The sequence below is a fragment of the Camelus ferus genome, chromosome 7 (assembly GCF_009834535.1).
Source record: "Camelus ferus isolate YT-003-E chromosome 7, BCGSAC_Cfer_1.0, whole genome shotgun sequence".
Taxonomy (NCBI): domain Eukaryota; kingdom Metazoa; phylum Chordata; class Mammalia; order Artiodactyla; family Camelidae; genus Camelus; species Camelus ferus.
In genome coordinates this window covers 52,993,519-53,018,918 of record NC_045702.1, presented here as the reverse complement: position 1 = coordinate 53,018,918, position 25,400 = coordinate 52,993,519, and the positions used below count along the sequence as shown (strand labels likewise).

The 25,400-nt window shown below is 34.5% G+C and overlaps 1 protein-coding gene across 6 annotated transcripts in view; it reads right to left on the bottom strand.

Annotated features, from left to right (window-relative positions):
- DGKB (diacylglycerol kinase beta) overlaps nucleotides 1-25,400 on the bottom strand; it is a 588,496-nt gene that overhangs the window by 310,077 nt on the left and 253,019 nt on the right. For all 6 annotated transcript variants that reach the window (XM_032483924.1, XM_032483922.1, XM_032483923.1 and 3 more), the window contains 3 exons: nucleotides 24,045-24,130; nucleotides 22,467-22,556; nucleotides 16,658-16,818 (listed from right to left, as the gene is read on the bottom strand). In XM_032483924.1, coding sequence (XP_032339815.1) covers nucleotides 16,658-16,818; nucleotides 22,467-22,556; nucleotides 24,045-24,130 — 337 coding nt within the window. The remainder of the gene's footprint in view (nucleotides 1-16,657; nucleotides 16,819-22,466; nucleotides 22,557-24,044; nucleotides 24,131-25,400) is intronic.

The window sequence follows — 25,400 nt, the reverse complement described above, 5'->3', positions numbered from 1 at the left end:
AAGAAAGACAAAGAGATGACTGTAAAGACAACGTGAAAATGCAAGTAATGTTAAATAAAGATATGTGAAGACTAATGTGAGGTACCAAAAAGGAGTGGCAAACCCAGTTTGGTAGCTCAGGAAAGACTTTTTAAGGAAAAGTAGCTTGAGCTGATTATTCACAAATGACAGCTAACCTTATCATTTTCAAGTAAGAAAAGAGTGGATATACTTGGGGAAATTAGTCGGGGGGGTGGAGCAGGCAGGAGACTAAAGTGGCCAGCTTCACCCACACAGAGCTGATGACACGGGCAAACCCACAGATCAGGAAGAAGCATTTCAGAAATGACTGGCAGCTCCCCAAATAAATATGAGGCTCAAGATGTGTCAGGGCCAGAACATGATAAAGAACTTGGAGTTCATTTGCATGAAACATTAGGCCACTGGAGGCATGGTTGCCTAGGTGGAGCATAGATTTGATGAACTAAGACTGGAGGCAGAGAAGAACAATGAGGAGGCATTAACTGCAATAGTGAAAATGAGAGGTGATGAGAACCTGAGCTCCTTAGGCACTTAAAAAAAAAAAGGAAAGGAAAGAGAAAACTAAAAGAAAAAAAAGAGAGAAAAGAGAAGAAAGGAAAAAGAAAAGAAGGGGAAAGAGAAGAAGAGAAACAGAAAAGATTTAGATGATATTCAGATACAGAATCATCAGAATTCCTTGATTAGCTGTGGAGATTTGTGAAACTCCAAGAAGAGGTCTAGATGACAGAGTGCTATCATCTTTCCACATGATGTTTGAAATCATGAGAAGGAATGAAACAACCCAGACAGATACGGAGAGGAAAGAACAGAACAGGAAAATGCTCTCAGTGATCATCAACAACTAAAGGGCAGATGAAACTAGAACAGCACAGGAAGATGACACATCTTCAGGAGGGTGGTCAGAAAAGAACTGTTAAGACCTGAGAGGGCATGGGGTTGAGGAAGTTCAAGGAAGTGAGAAAAGAAATTCAAGAATACAATGATTCAATGTTAAGTGGCGAAAAAATACTGAGTGAGAGAGTGTTATTGAACTGGTAAGTTTGAAGGTCAAGGGTGACAACAGCAGAGGAGTCCGAGAAGAGTGGTATGTGAGAGACTACATTGAAAGACGGCAGAGTCAGTTTGCATCAGTCCAGCAAATGGGAGATTAAGTGGGGTCAACTAAAAATACTTGTTTTGGACTCAAAATGTCCTGAAATAAAGACTTCCTTTATTTAAAAGTAATGTGTGTTTTGTATTTCTTCTTTCCCCAAATATATGTTGAATTTAAAATATTCTGTTTAACATTTTGTATTTTATTTAAATACTTTAAACACTGCATTGTATCATGTTCAGAGATCAAAAAATTGTATCAATAATAAAAACGCACTGTAAACTTTCTTGAGTGATGAAGAAAATGCAGGAAAAATAACTCAAAATATTTAAGTCTGAACATTAAAACACCTGGTGGGGAAAAATAAAAGACAACTGGAAAATATGCAATCAGTTGCTTAATGAAAGAGAAATTCTTGAAAATTTATTAATAAAACATGAACAACAATTTTGTTTCAGCCTCTGATTCAATGTTCTAATTTAGGGGTTTTAGTTTTATGGGTAAAATCAAATTAGAGTATTCACTGTTGGTTTTTTTTATGATGGATCTGTTTTGAAAAAGTCTCAATATTTTCTGTTTGAGGCTTAATCAATTATCAATCAGTAAAGAATAAGTCACTTAATTATTTTTAAATAATTTACTAAGGAGTTTAATGTAGCCTAACCAATAAAAGAGGAACAGTATGTAACTGTAAGAAGATGGTGAGAATCAAATTTGCATTGAAATTTTGTAGGTAAAATAAATTGCTGTTAAGTAAAATTATCACAGTACTTGAGACCTAGTAATCTTTTCACGATTGACAATTTACTCAAATATTGTAAATCTTCCTTGAGATAAATAACCTATGTCAGCAACAAATGTCCTGAGACAGCATCTTCCAATAAAAATATGAAGTTGGAGACCCAGAAAATACATTTTATACTAAGATCGTATTAATGTCATTAAAAATTTCTTTTTGTCATAAAATGGGAAAAATACATTTCAAAATAGTATCTTTCTATAATGAGAATTATGTTTTCAATTTTTCAAATGTATAATCTAAGTTTCTCAATTAGGAAAACACATAACAATTATTGCTGGCTTAATAACAGTATTATCTTTAGACCAACAGAATTTGCCAAAACAAATTTAAAGTAATAAAAGGTGGCAGCCTAAAAATTATTTAATGTTTATAATAAAAAGGTAGATGAAATGGACAAATCAAAGCAAATGAGATATTTTTAAAAAGAGATTTTGATCATATTCAAAGTCTAATTTTATTGATTTCAGGGCCAGATAAAAAAACTCTGTGTTCTTAACCAGTCTGGGATCATAATTAAATGTCTACAGTTAAGATATTTCCTTTGTATTTTCAGTAAAGGCATAGGAAAATATGTAATGTTAAGAAAGGGCTGATGACTAAAGGAATTCTGGTGGGTAACTACTCCACTAACTTGAAATTTACGGTTATGAGAATTAAGTAGTCACATTTTTCCTACACCGGAGGAATAAGAGGCTCTTAGTGACTGACTAAGGCTGAAGGCTATTAAATCATAACTATGCAAATATCTATTTGATAGGACATTTGGGTGGTAATATATATGGTGCACTAAAAGTCCACTTGTCTTTGTCAGATTTCTTCCAGACTCAGAGAGTAATTCCACAGTGAGCACAGAAACATTTCCAATTTCAGAAGTACTAATATGAATAAGGTTTTCATTTTCATGTTGGCTTTCGCTTTTTACACAGCGTGTGATACTAATTTGTTTCTGGATATGTTCTATAAAAACTGGAGGACCTTTCCAGAAGCCTTTGAAATTCTTATTGCCTTGCTTGTTTCTGCTCACAGTGCTGACTTCTGTGTTGAAGACTGTCCAAATTGGAACTTACTGAGATGATTAACAGCTGCTACAAAATCAATACTCTAAGTAGGGAAAACAGAATTGGGCTAAGATGATCTTACATGAGCACTATTCTGTGGCTGAATATCTATCCATGTCAGCAAGTCAGATATAATTTATGTTAGTGGAAGCATTTCCATGGATTTAATCCATGGGCTTTTCAGAATCAGCCTCAGAGACCTAGGGGCTGGGGAAGATAATTCATAGGTTTTAATTATGCATAATTATGCATATTCTCAGTTGCAAAGATGATCTCTGATACACTTAGTAAGAAATGGGTTTACTTAAATCTTTCATTATTTTCACATTTATTATGGTTGGAACTCTACATCATACTATTATTGCTACTGCAATTGGCCTCAAAATGAGTCTTAAAATTTGTTCTCCACAAATTAATTTGAAAGTAACACAGATGTTTGTATACTTGGTTTATTATACGCCGAATGCTCCAACTATGAAACAATATGGTAACTGCTGACATATGTGCTAAAAATCCCTTATATCCATTTCTGGAGGCCTAGATGCTCCCTATAATAAATTATTATGTTCTTTATAACTTAATAACTTTAAAATAACAAGATAAATATGTTAATGGTTTAAACGGACAAAAACTAATTCCCTGAACTATTACTTATTTGTGTCTCTTCCAGCTACATTTAAGAGAAGATGCACGTGTGTAATGTTTTACCCCCAACATGCTGGAAATTCACTTCTATCTGGCACAATGTTCATCTTCGTATCACAGCAGGCACTGAGTAAGTATTTGTTGAATAAACTAATAAATGAACTCCTTTGTGACTGACATACTAATCAGAACTAGGGCACTAAATGACTATGATAACTCAGTATTTTACATTTTTATACTAATGTAAGTACAGTATCCACCATCAGAAGTTAAGCAATGTTTATTCAACAATGACATTTATAAATCCTAGTCAATGACCCCAAAGAGGAATATTCTGCTGATCCGTTTAACTGAATCCTCCACTAGGAATACCTTGGTACCAACACTCCTCCTTCCCTGATGTTACACATTAATCTCTCTTTATTGCCAACGCGGAGTGTGTTGCTGGGGTGAATGAAAACTCACAGGGCAGGAAAGAGTTAATGTTTAAAGAGACTTAAAATGATCTTTTGTGTGTGTGAGGCAGCAATTATTAATCTGAACTATACCCTTTGCATATTAAATATGCAGTCGCTCCTGCTTTCTGTACTAGTGAGAAACGTGAATGTTTCTGAGCAGGTGACTCTCATGGACTGTGGGTCCTACAGTTACCGGTTGTGCATGTTTCCCATCAGGATTTTATCCAGAAAAGTCACAAGGAAAGAAACATAAACAGGCAGGGTCAGTGCATTTCTGGATTGGGAAATCACAGTTATCAACAAAACCAGAAAGGTGAAAAATAAAATTAATGAGCCATCGGTCTTAAGGCTAATAATAATGAGGATCTTGATACCCTTGGGATACTTAAGGCCTAATCAAGAAGCAAATGGAGAAAACACTAATCTGAAAAGATAACATATGTCTCCAGGTTTGTACCAGTATTATTTACAATAGCCAAGATACGGAAACAGCCTAAGGCACACCGATAGATGAATGGGTAAGGGAGATAGGGTATAAGTGTACAATGGAATACTACCCAGTCAAAAAAGGCATGAAATCTTGTCATTTGCAACACCGAGAGACCTTGAGAACACTATGCTAACTGAAATAAGTCAGCCAGAGAAAGGCAAATACCAAATGATCTCACTTGCATGTAGAATTAAAAAATACAATGAAACAAACAAAAACCATGCTCATAGATACAAAAAACAGACTGGTGGTTGCCAGGAGGACAGGGTGCAAAATGGGCAAAGGGGCTTCAAAGGTATCAACTGCCAGCTATAAAATCAGCAAGCCATGGGGATGTAACGTACAGCATAATGGCTGTAGTCAGCAATACTGCTTTGCCTATTTGAAAGGTGCTAGGAAAGTACGTCTAAAAGTCCTCATCACAAGAAAAAGAAAAAATATTGTGTAATTATGTATGGTAATGGGTGTTAACCAGACTTACAGTCATGACCATTTTGCAGTGTATTCAAATAATGAATCATATTTTACACTTGAAACTAACGTAACATTTTATGTCCATTATACGCAATAAAAAAAAAAGATGAAGCAAACGGAACACTTGAAACAGAAGAAATGTGCCACGGTCTGCTACAGGCAGCCAGGCACAGATAAAATCATACTGAAAAGTGCATCAAATAATGTCACACAAAACAAAAAATATTTTCTATCCAAGAGGTGAAAGAAAGACTCTATGTGGTATGCATGCTCTTAGTCACTTTCTGTCATAGTACCTTGCACCTTTTCCTTCATAATACTTATCACTACTTGAAATTCACTTGTTTGTCTCACCTTCTAGGAAAACAAAGACTGAAAGAGAACTGAAGTACTGCTTGCTCTGTTCTCCAGTACTGGTTTCCACTATACCCATCTACATTCAAAGACTGTCCCGCACATAGTGAACATAAATAAATTGTTGTATAAATTAATGAATGAGACTACATGAAACAAGAACAGAACAGCAGTTACAGTTTAGTACAGTCCATCCACTTAAAATAAGCAGAAGTACATCAAATCTCAAATCATTACTAAAATAATTTTGTACGAGGCAGGACTACAGAGCAGGTTAGAGTGAGTATCTGAATGAGAATTTAAGCATCATGGTAGCAAGTTTAGAAACATTTAAATACATTTGACTAATCCTGTGAAATATGAAAGATTACCCATGGCCCATCAATATTTTGAATAACACTAAGGAAGAAGAGGAAGTTTGAATCCTTTTCCATATCCCTATCAGAGGTTAATATTGTTAACACTTTGGTATATGTCTGCTGATCGATTTATATGTTTTTAGAGAGACAGATCTGCATAAAAAAAAAAATCCGTGTTTTATCACCATCATCGCCCTTAACATTTACATCATCAGTGCTAGATAACTCTCATGAGAGCTCTGGAAGTCCCTAACTGATCCCCACACCACCTTAAGATAGCTTCTATGTCATGCCTACTCACAATAGAAGAAAAAGAGACAATGTACTTTAGTGATTTAACCTTGTAATTTTAGAATCTCCTTTCCTGTTGTAAATCATTTTCAAGTTGATAAACTTTTAGGATGTTTCCAATTGTACGTCACCAGATATAACTGGTACGGATTAGGCTTTTCCATTACTTATTTCTGTTCAAAGGAATCTTTAAATGAGATTTGTGGCTCAAAGGGTATTTGCATTTTAAATTTTAACAGATACCATCACATTATTCTCCAAAAGGTTACTTAAACTTAGAGACCTGTCACACAAGTATGAACGTGCCTATTTTTGTATACACTCATTGACATTAGATATTATCAACTTTGTAATTTTTAATAATCTGAAAGGCAAAAAAATCACACCCCATTGCATAATTTTGCACTTTCTTATAAATTAATAACATTAGAAATCTTTTTATCTCGCTATTTTTATAATTTCCATAATATTAATCTATTTTTCTAATTGGTGCTTTTTTATTAAGAATTCCATATTTTAGCTTACTAACACCATGTTTATTACTTGTGTTAGAAATATTTTCTTTGATTTTTGTTAGAGCTTTAACGTATCTTTTTTAAAGAAAGATTATGAAAAGTAATTGCAATTTCCTTTTCTTTTATGGATTCTAATTTTCCTGTTTGCCTCAAACAGGTTTCTCCTACCCTGAACACTAAACTTCTATATTTTCTTCTAATATCTTATGAGGATGTTACTTATAAGATACCATTATGTTAATATTACCTTGTATCATATATTAACACATAGGATGTAATTTGCATTTTAATTATTTAACTTTTTTTATTGAGTTATAGTCATTTTACAATGTTGTGTCAAATTCCAGTGTAGAGCACAATATTTCAATCGTACATGAACATACATATATTCATTGAGCACAGATTAAAAATGCAAATCACAAGATTATACTGTATAGCACAGGGAAATATATACAAGATCTAGTAATTTGCAATTTTAATCTATTTGATGTATATTTTACGTGGACATGAATGGCATATAAATTTATTTTCATCCAAATGAGTAACCAATTCTTTCACCTAATTTATTGTGCATTTCATTCTTAGCCAATGATGTGAAGTTTCAACATTTTACAAATACGAATTCTCTGAATATCTTTGTAATTTTTTTGGTTTAATTTTATATTATGTTCTATTTTGGTGCTAACACATTTTAGTTACAGCAACTTTATAGTATTTTGTACATAGCAAGGAAATTGATGCTTATAGGACTTTTTTTATTGAAGTATAGTCAGTTATAATGTGTCAATTTCTGGTGTACAACACAATTATAGGATATTAAGTATCTGAAAAAACTCTAAAGGCATTTTTGTCTAATTGTAAATCACCATTTATCAAAACAACTATCAGTAATCCTATTAGAATGCTCAGTAGCAATAAACTAAATTTGTAAATTAATTTGAGAGGTGACTTCATTTCTTAATATTATTAAATATTCCCATATAGGAACATGAGATGACATACACAGGCTTAAATTTATACATCTGCATTAAATGATTCAGTTTTCTCCCTATAAGCTGGGTGTCTTTCTTATTAGATGAAAATCTTGGTATTTTATAGTTTCCTGATACTGTTAACTAAATTTATATTCATACCAACATATTAACCGATAATTTCATAAAGGAAAGTTTCAGGGATTTTTTTGTATATTTATCTAGCATTTGGAAACTAAGGTTGATTCACTAGATTTATTTTTATCTGATGCATATTTAACATATATGTCATCATATCACCTTCAAATAATAATCTTGTCTGTTACTTTTCAATGTTTATATGAGATTTAATTTTTTAATTATTAAATTAGCTCATTTTTCTGTAAGTGTTAAGTGGAGTGATGACAGAAAAATCCCTGTACTCTTCCTGATTTTATTTGGAATGCCTCTAAGACCACAATTATTTTATTTATTTCCTATTTAATAATTCTTAACATTTAACTTAATGTAATATTTATTATTTAATTCTTTGTTTAATATTTTAAAATTGTTATTTTAATAATTATTAAGTAACTATTAATTTGTAAATATGTTTTACATATATTTCAGTAGTTTTAATTATAAAAAATGGTAAACCTGGTTTTTATTTAAGTTAAATAATTATGCTATTTATTACTGACACATTTTGGCTTTGTTGAAATAAATTCAATAGGTTTTAGTCCTTGAATATAATTCCTAAATTTATTTGCTGATTTTTTTTGTTTGCAACCGTTGCATTTACATTCATGTGTGTATGTTCTTTTGCGGGGTTATGTTTTATGAGGTATTGATATTGAGGTTTGCTAGCTATCTAAAACGAATGGGAAACCATTCTATATTAATCTATATTCTGGAATAACTTTTAGAATATAAGAATTATTTGTGCTGTGGAAGAACATTTAAAATGACAACCAGTTTTAATAATTCTTTTACTACATTTTTACCTTTTTCTCTTTGGGTATGTGCTTAGAAAAATGGTTCTCAAAGTATGATCCTGGACAAGTAATATTAGAACACCTGGGAGCCTGGTACAACAAATTCTCAGACCCTATTTCAGACCTATTGAAACAGAAAGCCGGGGTATGAGGACCATCAATCTGCAGTTTAACAAGCCCTTCAGGTGATTCTCATACATGCTTAAGTCTGAGAACTATTGGCTTAGATTTCCTTCCCCTTCCTCTTCAGCAAATTTCAGCTCTGTTTATTTGGTTGGAAGGGATTCAATTTCTTCCATTTTGTAAAGTTTACTGGCATAAAAGCAAATGATATACTCATAATTTTAAAAAATATTTCCCACAGTTGTGGTTCTACCTTCAAATATACTATGCTGTGTACTTATTTCCTTTCGTTAAGGAAAAAAAAAAATCTTGGACAGTGACGACAGCAAGACGTCGGAATAAGAATTTTCAACCATCATCTCCCCCTCTTCCACCACCTCCCCACAAGAACATGGGTTTTTGACACTCGGGAACGACAGTACCTTTGTTGGGAGTCAGGGAGTCCAGTGGAGAAGTTCCAGCACACCACTGGAGCAAAAAATCCGAGAACAGATCCACTGAAGAGGGTAGGAACACTTTTCCCTTTACCTCCCCAGAGTGGCACAGCTCAGTGCCAAGACCAGCCCCACTCAGCCCGAGGTCTCTCCCAGGGGGGCAAGTGGGAACGTCGTGATCGTTAAGCTTCTCAAAGCTCGCAGCACGCTGCCCAACAGGCCACTTTTTCCTTGCCTCATCAGGAAGACCGAGGGTCTCAACACAGCCGCGTGATTAGAAGACGCTGGGAGCAGCTGCGAGAGAGGAGGACTCCCAGCCAACAGGGCTTGCAACTCAACAGCGGAGCAATGGAGCCTGCAAAGCCCTGCAAGGTCTCCATCGGTAGGCCGGCCCCGGAGCTGCCAGGGAAGCCTCCATGATGTTTCCTCCCGGGCACCCGGCCCTCCAGGCGCCGCTCCCTGCGCGAGGTTCCCGCGCGCCTGACCCCGCCCCGCGGCCTGCGCCCCGTGCGTGCCCCGTGCGTGCGTCCCGCGTAGGAGGGCAAGCCTCTGCGGGCCGCCGCTGGGCATCTGCAGATCGCTGGCTCCACTCCGGCGGGGGGATTGGGGTAGGTACCCTAATTTGAGTATTTCAGGGCGCTGCCCCAAAGAAAACACGCAGGAGGCTCTCAGCACCTCCTTAGCTATGCTTTTGGGGCTGGAGAGAAGTTTAAAAGCGTAAGAATTCCTCCCTCCACCTTTTCAAAGACCTAACAAGAAATGGAGAGTGGGTGCGTCTATAGACAAGTTCTGAGAGAGCCTCAGAATCCCTAGCTGTGCTGACAAGAGAGTTAAGACTGGAGGAGGTGACTGCTTCTTCAAATGCAGACAATCTATGGATCCTGAAGTTGCTCTGTAACTTGGCTCCAGTTCCTCTTACCTACGGTCCCAGCGGTCCTGTCAGCAGACAGGGAACCAAAGAGGGACATGCATGTCCCTGCCTCACCCAGAAGACGCCCGCTGACATCCTACCTGTTGACCACTGAGGATACTGAAGCACATGTAACTGACTCAGTTCCAGCCCCTCTCAGCTGCTACCGTCTGGTAGTGTTTCCACATTTTGAGGTTTATGCTTGCCAAGAGTCGTTTGTGTTGTTTCCAGCACTGTTTATGCCAATTTTAATTTTTATTATAATCATGTAATTTAATTACATATTATATAAATGGAAAATATGATTACAAAAAAGCATTTTATATGAAAACAAAGATGATTTGGGAAAAGTTGATGAAAGTGTAATTCTGAAATTGCTATAGAATTATATGTAAGAGAGATCGTTACAAAAGGGTTTTTAAATTATTGTAAAAATCTAGAAGGATTTATAGTCATATTGCTTCACAAGTATCTTTTGAGGTTTTATTCCACTTAAAAGAAACTAAAAATGGAAACCACAGATGGTTTATTATGGAATGTGATTTATACGAGCAAACTTTGTAGAACCCAAGTCAATGACCCACATTCAAAGAAATGACATTAGCTGGGCTTATAAGGGAAGATACGTCAATTCAGTTATGCTTATAGGTTTTAGGTTAAAGTGAAATAATCAGACTTCATGTGTATCATTTTTATGACACTTGTTTTATCTTTCAATTAATATCTAACTCACCTCTGGTAATAGACCTGCTGTACATAAGTTGGACTACTTCATTTTCCTGATTATATTCATTGAATCATTCAATGCCTCTGAAAAGGCAAACAGCAAATGGTGGCTTCCAAGAGTTTTCAAGACAGGGCAGCAGCCACCTCTGCCACTACCTTTTTTACCATTCGTGCTCACCTCTGTTTATGTTCCAGGCATACTGACCTTCTGGGTCTTTGACGACACTAAGCCTTTTCTCTCCTCAAGTTCTTCACATACAGTCATACCTGCTTGGTGTGCTCTTTCCCTGTCTTTAGTGTCCAGCTCACTTACCTGTATTCATTAGATCTTCCTTTAAATGTATCTTCTTTATATAGGCCTTCCCTGATTATGAGATCTAAAGTTGTTGTCTCTTACTCTAGTTCATGGTAACTTTTGTTTTCTTTCACAGTATATACATGATTTTCCAAAAAACTTGTATGTACATTTCTTTTTTTAATGCTGCTTCTACCATTAAACTCCAAGTTCTAATAATATGGTGATCTGTCTCTTTAATTCATTCCTATAACTCCAGGACGCAACCTGAGGTACTTATTAGCCTTTTTGTTTATTAAGCAAATAAGTGAGGAATCAACTATGAGGATAAAATTAACGGCATATTTGAATTTGATGGCGATGCAGTGGGTGAACAATTTTCTGTGATTTTTGAGGGATTATCTATAGTTATCTTAAAGTGCAAAATCAGAATGAAGGGTAGCACATAACATTTTTTATTATTAATTTCTGTAATCCATATTTCTCACATCCAGCTGTTCCACCTCTCATAACGATTCTCTCTCACCTCACTATAATACAAGTTTAATAATACACAGACTTCTTCTGTCTTGCTCACTGCCAATCCGCAAACAGAATCTGGCACATGAGAGGCCCTAAATAAATATGCTTTTATTGAAGGATCACCACTGTCAATGAATACCTATTTTCAGAGTTAATTATGATTTCAGGATTACTTATTTCTAATTGTTCTGGCTGAAATCGAAAGGTATTACAAAGAAAGAATTAACAGAAACTGTCTAGGTATTTGCCAATTTCCCTTTTCTTCCTTGGCAGTCAAAATTCCTTTCCCAGCTTCCTTACTATTAGCTGCAACAAGTTGATTAAGATGGCCAATGTGTTACATGTTAAACACTTTCCAGGCCTGGCCCATTAAACAAACAAACAAACAAACAAAACACTCCAATACTTCACTCTCTTTCATCACCCAGCTGTTGAATAAAGTCGACTCTGGGTATCCAGAGGAGAATGGAGCCACAAGATGGAAGAAGCCTGGGTCAATGACCAAGAGGAGCAGAGCCTCTCCCCAAATGTCAGCCATGCTGTCCTAACATGTGAGAGAAGAACTAATTTTTAGATGTTGTCAGACCACTAATATTTTGAAGTTGTGCCAATAATCAACCCACTCTGACTAATACAAGAGTTATATCATAATGCATATGAAAATTATATTTATCCATATATTTCTGACCCTCACAGGTTTTTCTAAAAATTTGAAGCAAGGTTTTATATAAAGTATAAAGCACTTAACAATCAGTATATGAAGGGCAATCATTGAAATAATGAAAACTACACTAATAGTAGAGTCAAGCTTTGAGACCTCCTTGTAACTACAGGCAGTAGGGTTCCCAGAGATAATTTAAAATACAAATTATTTGCCATATTAAGCGTTCTAATGCTGGTGATAGCAAAAATGTTGAAATGTCCCCCTTAATTTTTAATGTCCAATTCCACTACTTCTTATATATTCAGGAATAGCTTGATAAAGGTGATTCATTTCATTTTGTTGATTTCCAGATCCACTCATTAGGGCAAAGGAATACAAGTTGCTAAGTAGAAAGCAGCCTAACTGAGTCACAGCCAAAGCTTGAACTCTCTGTAAGGTCTGCTGCCGGGATTGTGCCCGAGTGCTGAGCCTTTGTGTTGCTGGGGCAGAGGCAAAGATTTCAGGGAGGGATGCTCTCCCTCTCTTCACACCTCTACTTCTCATGTCATCCTCAGTGAAAAAGGCTCCACGTCCAATGGAGCAGGACCCTTCTAAAGAAATCTCAGTTAAAATCTACTTTGTTTAATTCTGTTCTACATCAAAATCATAAAGGAATGCTATTACATATTCTTTTCTTAGGTCCTGAGCCTTGCATTTCAAATTTAGTACTTTAATACATCTAGCATCTGATGTAAGGCAGAGTTCTAAGAAAATGTTCTCCCCCAGGAAGCTGGTTTTTGAATACATCAACTAAGCACCATCATTTCTCCACTGAGATTTTGGGTCACATCTATACTGAGTTTCAGTATGTGTCTCTCTACTTCTCCACTGATTCTTTCATCTATTCATTCATTGTATCATTTTATTATAATGATCCAATTCATTTGTAGCGTCTCTGATTTGGTAAAACAGTTCTCCATTGCTTTTTATAAAATTAACTTAGCTACTTTGTTATATATATTTTGGGAAAAAAAGTTTTTCAAATTTGTCATAAAATCTAGATTAAATCTAGTGTAAATTAATTTGCATATTATATTAAGCTACCCCATCTAAGAACAGAAATGTCTCTATTTTGATCTTTCACATCTTTGTAGAGTTTCAATATTTTCTATATATAGGTCTCATATATTATTTATTAATTTCTAGATACTTCCAATTTTTGATTGCTGTTTTTGTAAATTTACTGATATTGCTGATAGAATATTATTAAATATTTAAGTTGATTTTATATTTGACAACTAATACACTTTTAGTTGGGTTATTACTTTTTGATCCTATGGGGTTTTTTTGGGTTTTTTTTTTCACTCTATATTGTTTATTTTCAAATCTCTTTATAATACCTGTATAAAATTAATTCTGCAATAGACTTGATTATTTTCAATAGTCCAGCTTTTTTAAAATTTCATTAATATACTCTAAAAATCTAACATGCTTTTTTGATCTTGTTATTCTTTGCTGTATTTCCTGTCTTATTTCTATTATAGCTTTCCTTCTAATTCCTTTATGTCTTAGCCATTTCTCCTTTGCCAGCATCTTAAGTTTTGTAATTAATATTTCTATTTCTTCATATCAGGGTTTCTCAGCCTCAGCTCCATTGACATTTTGAGCTGTTTAATTCTTTCTTGTGGGTTTGGGGGGTTGTTCTAGGACCTGGAAGTGTTTAGCAGCACCCCTAGCCTCTACCCACTAGCTGCCTACAATCTTCGGTCAGCCATGGCAGTCACAACTGTGTCCAAACATTGCCAAATGTCTCCTGTGATGGACAGGAAATAACTTCAGTTGAGGACCACTGGAAATTGATCAAAGCCATATAATAAACTGAGAAGTATTTATTCGATAAAACCTACTGAACCTAAAATAAGAACGCTGGTAAGCTATGATGTTTCAGCCTCAGGCGGCTACCTTACCCTCCAACGCCATCAGCACTACAGTTCTCCCAGGGTGCGGCAAGTTATGAAAGTAAGCCACCTTACTGTCAGGGGAGCTAACGCGATTTGCTAGGAAAACTCCAAGGACCAGAGAGGTATCTGAAATAACAGTAATCTCTGGCAAATGAGTAAGAAAAGTCAGTGTAGCAGCTCGCTTGATTTGTGAAACTGATTAAGGCAAGAAACTAACAGCCAACTCCCCAGATATTAAATGGGAGATCCATAAGCCATAATAGGCCTTGATTAGCTGCCACATATTCCTGGCTGTCTGAAAGGCTACATGCATGTGCAAGGCTGCATGTATGTTCAGAAAAGACCCAAGAGGGCTCTAGTGAGCTACACATCCTTGGCTAAGTGGGAGGCCTTGTACATGAGCAGAAGAGACAAGAGGGCCAGCAGGATTAAAAGCTGAATCAGATTAATAATTGCCTTCACTTTGTATGTGTACCCAATGAACACAAAGATCCAGCGGCAAAAGGATGAGGACTTACTATCTCAAGTCATTTAAGCACAAACTTTGGTCAAGCCTGTTGACACAGAAGTAACTCCTAGAGGCCAGGATAAATATAAAAGCAGGAATAAAAAACAAAAACAAAAACCCTGAGGCATCAGCATTAATCCACACAATTAGTGCAAAGAAATCCCTAAACAAACGCCAGAACTGCAACCCCCATGGGAGAATCCAAATCCAGATTTGTTACAATGTATTACATAATATCTCCAGTTTCCAACAAAAAAATCAACAGACATAAAGAGGAATAGGAAAGCATGATGCATACTTTGGAAAAAACAATGTCTCTAATGGATTATAGATGCTGGACTTCAAAATAGCTATTATAAATATACCAAAAGTACTGACGTAAACTATGCTTAAAGAATAAAGGCAAGCATAACAACAATGACTATTCAAATAGAAAATACCAATTAAAGACCTAGAAACAGAAAAAGACAACCAAATAGAAATTCTGGACTTAAAAGTACAGTAACCAAAATAAAAAAAAAAAAAAAAAATCACTAAAGGGACCCAGGAGAGTGGCATTAATCATGATATCCAAAGACAGGAAGCAATCCAAATGTACATCAACTTGTGAATAAACAGTCTGTGATATATCCATATAGTGGGATACTACTTAGCAATAAAAGACATCCAGCATTTATGCAGTTAATATAGGAGAACCTCAAAACATTATGTGAGGTGAAAGAAGCCAGATGCAAAAACTACATATTATTTCTTTCATATGAACTATCCATAAAAGGCAAATTTTAGAGGTAGAAAGATCAGTTGTTGCTTGGAGCTCGGAGAAGGACCCAGAATTGACTACAAGTGGGCATGACTGTTCTTGTCTTGGTGATGAAAAGGCTCTAAAGTTGGATAGATTTATTAAAATCATTAAAAGGTTTACTTAAAATGAGTGACTTATGTTATGTGTTAAGTTATTTGCCAATAAAACTGTTAAACTATTGTTACTCATATTCATATCAAGTATAAATAGGATTTTTATGGATCAAACGCATTACATTTTTCTTACAAATAGTAATAATCATTATCATAGTGTTAGCAGTAATTGTATATTTAGCCTTCATTATATATCATTATATAAGGCTTTTTAAATGTATAATCACATTATTTATGAGACAGAAAATAATAACCATCATGATACAACTCATGGACACTAAGAAGAAAAAATTGCTAAATGACTCTTACCCAGGTAGCTTGAATCCTACTTTCATAGACTCAACCAAAGCTTTTTATAGTTGGTTAGTTGTGTGTGTGTGTGTGTGTGTGTGTGTGTGTGTGTATGAGCGTAAGAGAGAAATGATAATGACATAAGTTAATATTGGGCGAATATGTTCAATGGAATGTAATGCTGTAGATAATATATTTTAAGACTTCATAATTACTGGGTAATACATATACATGTATATAAAATCACTGTTAAAATTATTAATACCTTAGGGATTAAAATTTCAATAACTTTTAATTGCCAAATGATATTTTAATTTCGTTCTCAGATTTTAAGAAATTAAGTGAAAAGTTATCCTTTTGACTTATTAACCACTTGAGAATTGTAGCAGCATTTTTCTTAGACTTCAGACCTAACCATAAATTTAAAAATAATGTCTATGTGTAAAAACCTAATAGGTTATGATAGTATAATATAGATCTCAAAATAAGATAAAATTTGATGTACTGTTTTCACATTTTTACTAATACGGAAATGTAGCTTATAGCTACCTTATAAACCATTCTAAGCTTCACTTTAGTAACATAAATGGTCAAGCCAATTACAAATATATAGTTTCTTTCCTATGTTTAACATAAGAAAAAGAATTGCTGATCCTCTGACTTGAAATAAATTCATAAGCTTTATTATTTCCCATTAGAAGAGGTATTTTGCTAACACAAAGATAAAATAAATTATTTATAATCTGTAAATCTTTATAGTTTAAGAGTTTACATCAGTGATTATCCAGGACTGATAAAAAAGAACAGTTAGTGGAAAATCTTACCACGCCAATGGAAAAGTAATTATTGATGATACTGTAAGGCACTGGGTCTCCCTTCTCATCTTTGTCATTAGGTATGACTTCAAACTTCCACCTGTCCAACATGATTTCTGTGCTGTTTTCAATGTCTTTTAAGATTTTCATCAGATTCTCACCTTCATAACCTAACGGGGAAAAACAAGTATCTTGAGAAAATATATAACTAAATAACAAAAGCTGTATTTATATATGTTTAAGTATATGAATGCATATCATTCTAAACCAAAATAAATCATTTTTACAGCAAATTCTGACACGTTTAAAAATTAACCATAATCTTATTATACTCATGCCAATTTATTTTTTTAGCTTTAATTTCCAACTCATATTTCTCTCCTGTGGTGCAAATTCTCAATATAGCCACCTGCCTGATGAACCTCTCCACTGCACACCCCTTACAGAACTTTTTAAATCAATGGTCTCAAAATGGAATTCATGACCCGCATCAGTGTCATCCTCCTGTGAACTCTCCCTCTGAAAGACAACACCCTCCACCCTGAAGCTGAAGGAAACCCTGGATGCCATGTTCGTCTCGTCCCTTGATTCCACGCCCTCTGCAGGTTTTATATTTGATAACACTTCTTTCCAGAAGCCAACCTCCCGAAATAATGGCTTCTACACAAACCTACAGAACAGAGTTCTCAAAACTAGCCTTGCCTCAGAACGAGTACACTGCACTGGAGTTATCTGCACCTTTCTCCCTACAAGCTCCCTTTACCAAGGCTGCCCTACAGTAAAGGCTCAACAAACACATTTTTCAAAATAAATCTACTATAGATAGCCCCCATGCCCGAAAGAAAGTTAGCACTTAATACTATATTTTCTCTTAAATCTATCTATAGATATCTAACATTATAGTTAACTAAGACCATAGCCTGATCCTGTCTGTGTTACTTAAGTGTTTGCTTTTAACCTTTTAAATAGTTTCCTCCTCTGTAAAACTTTAGGTTTGTTCTAAGAATTAAATGAGGACAAAAATGAGAAGATGCATAAAAAGTCTTAGTACATGAGACATAAGGCTGGAAAGTTGTCAACAATGTAACACTGATGATAAGCACCGAATTTGATATATGATACTAAGTTAAATATCTCTCTAACTCTATATGTATGAAATGATATTTTGAGTTAGAACAATGTTTTTCTAGATTTTTTTCCTGTGCCCACCTTCAGTCTATATTTTAATAATTTGTTCATCGAACAAGTAAATGCCAGAGGCTATGAGTCCTCATTAGAGGTGCTAGCACACATAACATTGGGAAACCTAATTGGATTAAAAGAAAAAAGAATAGACACTGTAATGTGCCAACATTTTCTAAAGATGAATAAATTACATTTATGGTGTATTTGTTGAATTAACTGTTAGACGGTTGAGAAAGCCAGAAACTAGAAATATCTGTCTTACAGCCTACCATTACTTCTTACCTCACACAGGTCTAAAAACTAATTATGCACTATTTAATATACAACAGTAAAGAGTACAACAAACAATGATTACATGGATATAAACATTAAAAGTATTTAATATTATTTCTATAGAAGTCACATCATATTTTATAGCATAATTCAAAAATTATGAACATATATAAGATGCATATAATTATACTCAGTGATTAAGCGTTGAATTGTTTAAACTACAAGACTATAATAATTAAGTATACTTATTTTTCAGATCTTTCTTAGTTGTTCTACCCTCACTCTCAATGTTTATTTTTTCTTAATTTTTAATTTCTTTTAAAGCCTGTCAAATAAATCTTATATATCCATGTTTCCCTAATGAATTGAATAAAAAATAGTTAAATATTTCCACCTATTTTGCAAAGTCTACTCCTGTTTGAAAATAAGTATAATGGTCTTCAGGTATAAAAAAATTTACATATATTAAACTAATACTATATAATATGGAATGGAAATGTTGTATAATATATAATATAATATACACATGCTCAGCAGAAATACGAGTAAATGATAATGCTTTAAGACAGACATGGAGCTTGTCCTCAGCTATGTCTGTGGTTAATAGCAGCATGGTTCAACAAAACACTGGAAAAATGTAGGAATGACAACTGACCAAGATAGAACATAATAGAAATGAATTTAGTGAAAATTAATTAGCACAGCTAGCTTAAGGAGGGTCAGTCAACTTCAACTCGTTACCATTTGGGTATGTTCTCCAAGTTTTTATGGCCAAATATGAAAAAGCTTAGTATCAATCAGCCTACTAGCCAAGTAAAAATGGAAAGAGAGAGGCAATAAATCTATTTAGAGAATCATATCTGCAGGCCAGAAGTAATTCACAGAGGTGAACAATTCCAAATTGTAGTCCCCATTTAACAAATATCTGCGCTTTATTCGTTTCTATTTCTCTATACTCAAGCTTGTTAAATAGTAATTCATAACTAGAAATAGGATTCCTGAACTCAGAAGACCATATTTTTTAAAAGACAAATTAAACTTACTAAATATGCAAACAAAAATTTCCAGAAAAGGATAATATTTTGCTTCCATTTTTTTGCTTTAAAGTCTATAATCACTCTAGGCTAAGAAACAAAATGAAAACATAAATAGTATTTATCTTTAATTTAATGATACACTGTTATAATGGCTGAATCTATCTAAAGTCATAGAAACTTTTACACATCAAATCATGCAAAGGAAAACAACGAAATATATTTGTAAGAGTGGGCTCCATCTAAAACTCTGTCCCTTACGCCCTCACTGTTCACAAAACAGCATTTTTTTGCAATAATCTTCAGACTTTTATTAGACTATTGCCAGAAAAATTTTATAAGAATGTAAATTGTTTTTATTCAAATACCCTAGGTTATACTACATTTGTACAGTGTTAAATTTTCAAAATATGGAGATACACTCACAAAAAATAAGCCAAGTCAATATATTCCAGTGACATTAAGTGAACTAAATGATTATCAGTTGAATAAAGTACTTCCTTTCCCAATGTTAAGCATAATGATAAATCGTAGCATTACAGAAGACTCAGCACAGACACTGGGCAAACAAGTTGATAGTCGCGTATGAGAAACTACATGGCAGGAACTATTATTTTCTTCAAATTCTGATGAGGATTGAAGGACACAGTTGTTTAAGCAACTGGCTCAAGATTACATGCCTGACAATAAATAATCCCACCCCAGAGCATGTTTCTTTATTAGTAAACTCTAGCAAACGGTACGTCCATTATCCTAATTGCTCACCTTGGGCATCTTGCAGCCTCCCTTGGTACCTCACTTTCCCAAAGCCCCTCTCCAGTCCCCTGGCCAGGTCTCTCAGTCCCTCCCTGAAAAATGTCACTCCAGTTTGTCCACTTGTCTCATTTGCATCACCAACCCCGTGACCCAGTCCCTTTATTCTCTAATTACAACTATGAGTTCTTGTTTTAAAAACTATGATTCTCCACTTTTCCACATTTTCATAACAGTTCTTTAAACCCAAAGTTAATCTGTTTTTTAAAACATCAATGTCAGTGTCACTCTGCTTTTGAACTCAAGAGTTGCACTCTCTGTTTCAAAGTCAATCATGGAAAATTTTACCATGACAACCAAGACCCTGCCTTATCTGACTCCTGATTCTTTCTTCAATGTCTTATCAGTCACCTCCCTCACTCCAAACCTATCCACCACCCCATGACCTCTTCTAAAGTCACATCAGCCTTCCTTCAGTCCTTACAGAGAGCAATTTCTCCTTCATAATTTACATTCAGCTTAAATGTTACTTCCTCAGAGAGGCCCTCTTAACAATCTAGCTGAATAGTTGCTCTCTGTTTTTTCTCTAAAAATACAGTCTGTTTGAGCCTTTCATAGCCTTGTTCTAATTTTGTAATTATATATTTCATTGTTCACTGATTTATTGTCTGTGTACTCAATGAAAATGTAATCTCCAAAAGGGAGGAGCCCTCTGTTTATTTTCTCACTCTGTATCTAGCATCTTGAACACTGTCAAAACATGCCAGACACTCACAAAGAGTTCATCATCAATGTACACTTGACATACTACAATCCATGTGTCTTTGGCCACAGATAATAATATCTTCTGAATTGTTTTATAAGGAAATAATTACGAGATATCCAAAACGGAAATCCATATCAATTTTGAGATTTAAGCCATTTGCTTATTTGGAACTGAAATAAAATAACTTTTTTAAATTTATTTTTTACTATTATTTGGGAAGTGGAGGGGAGGTAATTAGATTTATTTTTTAATGGAGGTACTGGGGATTGAACCCAGGACCTTGTGCATGCTAAGCACAGTGCTCTACCACTGAGCTATATCCTCCCCTCCCAAACTAAAATTACTAATTTTCAAATATTGAAAATATTTTGCAGAGGAATATACAAGAAGCCACATGCATGATTTCCTTTATTTCAATCAATGTGTGTATATATATATATATATATATATAAACACTGGCAAATATGGGCATCTCATAAGCAATGTTTCATTCTATCTTTAGCTAACTTTAGATTCTATACAATTTAACTCAATATTTTATAATTTTCTTTTACTAAGTCATATCCTTAATGAAAATTACAAATATATCAGATACCATGTTTTTAACTGGGACTCAAATTCTGTCATATATACATATGCATATATACATCTTAGAGTCACAAGTTGCCCAGTACTCATGGAAGAATTGTTCTCAAATTTTGTTGTAAATCATAGTTACCCATGGAGTTTATTTAAAAAGAAAATCATCTGACCAGGTCCCACCCCCAGAGGATTTCCATTCAGCATATATGAGGTGAGGTCAGGCCACTATATTTTTAACAAGCTCCCCAAGGATTTCTGATTCACATTGTCTTAGTAGACACTTTTCAAACTTCTCTAAGTGAGTTTAGATGCTAAAAATATTTAGGATTCAATTCTTCCTTCTTTGAGCAAAATATGGTTCTTGGTTATCTTCAGGTAAGTAGAGCTTATTAATGACATTTCAAATTATTTTCAGAGCTCTTCCTGAAGAATTTTCCCCTAACTCACCGTTATGTCTACACTGTTCCATTTTGAGTTCCTTGATTATGTCAACTGTCTTCCTACCTCTGGGCCTTTGAACTTGATGTTCCCTTTGCCTATAACATCCATCCCCAGTTCCAGAGGGCTCTGTTATTATCCACCCATTATGGTTCTCTCTCTGTCATCTTGTCAATTCCTAATTGAGGCGGGTCGTTATGTTATCAGCTTACTTGTCAGAAAGAAGTCTCACCATTTACACATGACTTTGTATTTCACTAGAATTTAAGGCCCCTTTGAAAACAGACCTTGTTTTCTATTCTTAACCTTGTATCCCAAATATAGAACATGCCACCTGGTGTACAGTGGGTCTCAGAAAATCTTACATCTTATATTCATTCCTGGACAAATCATTCATTAGTTTTTCATTTTTTTCCCCTTTTATTTGTGATTTTTCCACATAACTCAGAGATTAAAAATCTGAACATTAATTGAGAGTTAATCCATGCTTATCTCATGTCTTAAGTTGGAAATCCAAAAACCAGAGAGGTATGGAAGCTTGCTTGCCCCGTCAAGAGTATAATTAGCACTCACAGTCTAAGGCTTGGCTCACTATTTCTCTTTCTAGCTCAGATTATTGTTCAAAATTATATCCTATATATTTGACAACAATTACATTTGCTAAAATCACATGCAAGCTGTCATACAGTGAAGAAATGCTGGATTTAGTTTTTTGGGGGAAGGTGTGTTCTGCATCATTTTTCTGTGTCTTAAGATTTTTGTTGTTGTTTTAGCTATTTTATTTTACCTCCTCCCCATCGCAGGCATCTTGCTAGATCATTGCCGGTCCCAAGAGGCAGAATAGCCACTGGAGGATGCTTGACTACGTTAGCCTTTTCTGTAGAATTGAAAAGTTAAAATAAACTTTTGATCACAGATAGAACAACAATAACAAAAAAAGGCAGCTTGGCAAGAAATGAAGGCATTCCAATAGGTACTTATAAACAAAAAGTTATATTTTATAGATATATACAATTATAAATTATGATTAGTTTGGGTATCTTTCTAACAATTTATAAAACAAATAAATGCCCTAAGTCACAAAGTGACAGGAATTTTCAAGACTTATACATGAGGAAAGCATTTTAAATACATTAACACAGTTAAAAACTATGGGGAGCTTGATTAAATTGCACTGAAGTTCTCAATGGTGCAGGAATATGCAACATAGGAATACACACACAGGGACGTCACCAGAGTGCAGGAGTAGGTTCCTACATGCAGTCCTTTTGCAGTATCAACTCGAGGTGTATTCTACTTCAAGGGATAGAATATTTTGAAAACAGTCAAATTCTAAAAGCTAGTGAAGTACTAATCTTGGTTGTGTTGTTCCCACTCATGGTGCTGCCAGAGTCAACAACATACAGGCTGGATAACTCTGATGGCACAAGGTTTTGACTGAGATTCATCTTTACATAATGTAGCTTTTGGGTTCAGTAAAGCTATCTGTCACTGAAATTCCACCTGCTTTTGTTTAAATCATAATATGCCTTGAATGAATCTCACAAACCTATATTACTTTTTATTTATTTTTTCTGCCTTCTCAGCCCCTCAAAATAAGTAGATGTCTTTGTATAAGAATGGGGAGGGAATACACTACTTAGAGATGTGCCACGTATTATTGTATTGTATTAGCCAAGGTCTAGACTTTGGGAGTGATGCAAACCAACAGTATTCTACTTTCTTCACTATAATTCTCTCAAGTCCTCAGCTACTATTCAAAGCAACTCTTTAATTTTTTGCAATTCTTGAATTCTGGTTTTCTCCTTATATATAGTATATTAATACTACTAATATTGTTCATGGAAGTCCAAAGAATACAATTTTCCCTGTTTTTTTTTAATGTTAATAGATTAAAGTCATTAGATGCTTAACCAACAGTGTGCTGACAAATGTTTTCATTTTTAATTTAACATTTTTGAGGGTACGAAAGGGTAGAATATTCTCAACTGCACTAACTAAATAAAAGTTTGCTTCAATATATATAGATAGCAAAACCTCTTTTGAATCAATTCTTTCCTTTTTTGTAAAAGGGCCTGTTTTTAAAAAAGAATTGATGAATGCACATTTGGAAATACCTGAGGGTTTACTAAATTCCATGAGAAATGAATGAGAAAAGAAGGATTTCTAGATAATTTTAAATTATTTTGTCAGTTAAAAATCTGAAATATAGAAGATTAAACTAAGCCAGTAAACAGTGTGCAACCTGCCAGACATCTAATTATACCACTGTAGTGTCCAAAGATATGGATGCATTAAATAAATAGAACACACAGAATTTAAGGTTGCCCCTCTCACCCAACCAAATTAAATATGTCTTCATTACCTATGCAGTCCAAAATCCACCCGACAGTTCCATCTCCACCGCAGGCTAACACTCTGAAATCAGGAACATCACGGAAAAAGTTTAACCTGAAAGATAAGCATGTTACAGCGCATGATTGATATTTCAAAAGTAGGACATTTTTAGTTTTGTACATTTAGCATTTCATCTAGGGAAAATTTTTTATTTTCTTGAAAAATATTAAATTCTTACCTAGAATAAAATCCTAAGATAAAGGTACTAATACGTGTATAAATTTAAACATTGTCAATGTATTCTAGATTCTATAATAAATATATATTTCTTCTCTTATCAATTCTAAAGTTAAAAAATAAGACTAATACACTTTAATAATTTTGCTAAGATATTTCCCAAGTGTGATCTGTATACAGTTCACATAATCCAGAGTGACATATATAACGCTGTTCCATTTAATAATTTTTATTAATCAAAAATTCTTTTTTGAATAATTATTTAAATGTAACTATAAGGTTGGTAAATATATCTTTAAGAGTTTTCTGCCTTTTCCATTACTGGGAAAAATTGATCAGGCTGCACTTGGGGTTCTAGCCAACTGTTTTCAGTGTTTCCTTCTGACTTTGAATCTGCAAATAGAAGCCAAGCTTCCCCTTGCTTTTGACCTGGAGGGCAGCGTGTGCCACCCCGAACACTCAAGACTAATTGCTGGGTCAGCTGTGATAAACGCCCACCGCTTCTGCTGCGACTGCATGCAGCGTGCTTGTTAACGGAACCCACCTTGGGGAGGACTACAAAGGCAGGCAAGATGGCCAGCTATACAATCATAAATGCCTATTTTCTTGCAAAAAAAAGAGTTGAAACAGGACAGAAATATTTGGAATGTGTCTCTTCACTTTTTTTGCCCCAGAGAAAATGATAATAATATAATATAGTCGGCCCTCCATATCTGCAGGGCCCAGTTCTCTGGATTAAACCAACCAGGGAACAAAAATATTAAAATTAAAAAAAAAAAAGTCCAGAAAGTGTCAAAAGGCAAAAGTTGAATTTGGAGTGGCAACTATTTACAGAGCATTTATATTGCATTACGTATTACAAGTAAGCTAAAGATGATTTAAAGTATACCAAACACTATGCCATTTTATGTAAGGGACTTAGAGCATCTGAAAATGTTTATTTTTGTGATTGTCCTGGAGCCAATCCTCTGCAGATATCAAAGGACAACTGTATGCGGTCATCAAGAAAGTTTTCTATATGTTTACATATATAAATGTACGTGTAAACTGGATCACATACATATTTTAAACATAAATGGGGTGAGCTATACATCCTTTTAATTTATTGAAGTGCATTATTTTGACTTAAAAGTGTCAGGGATCTTTC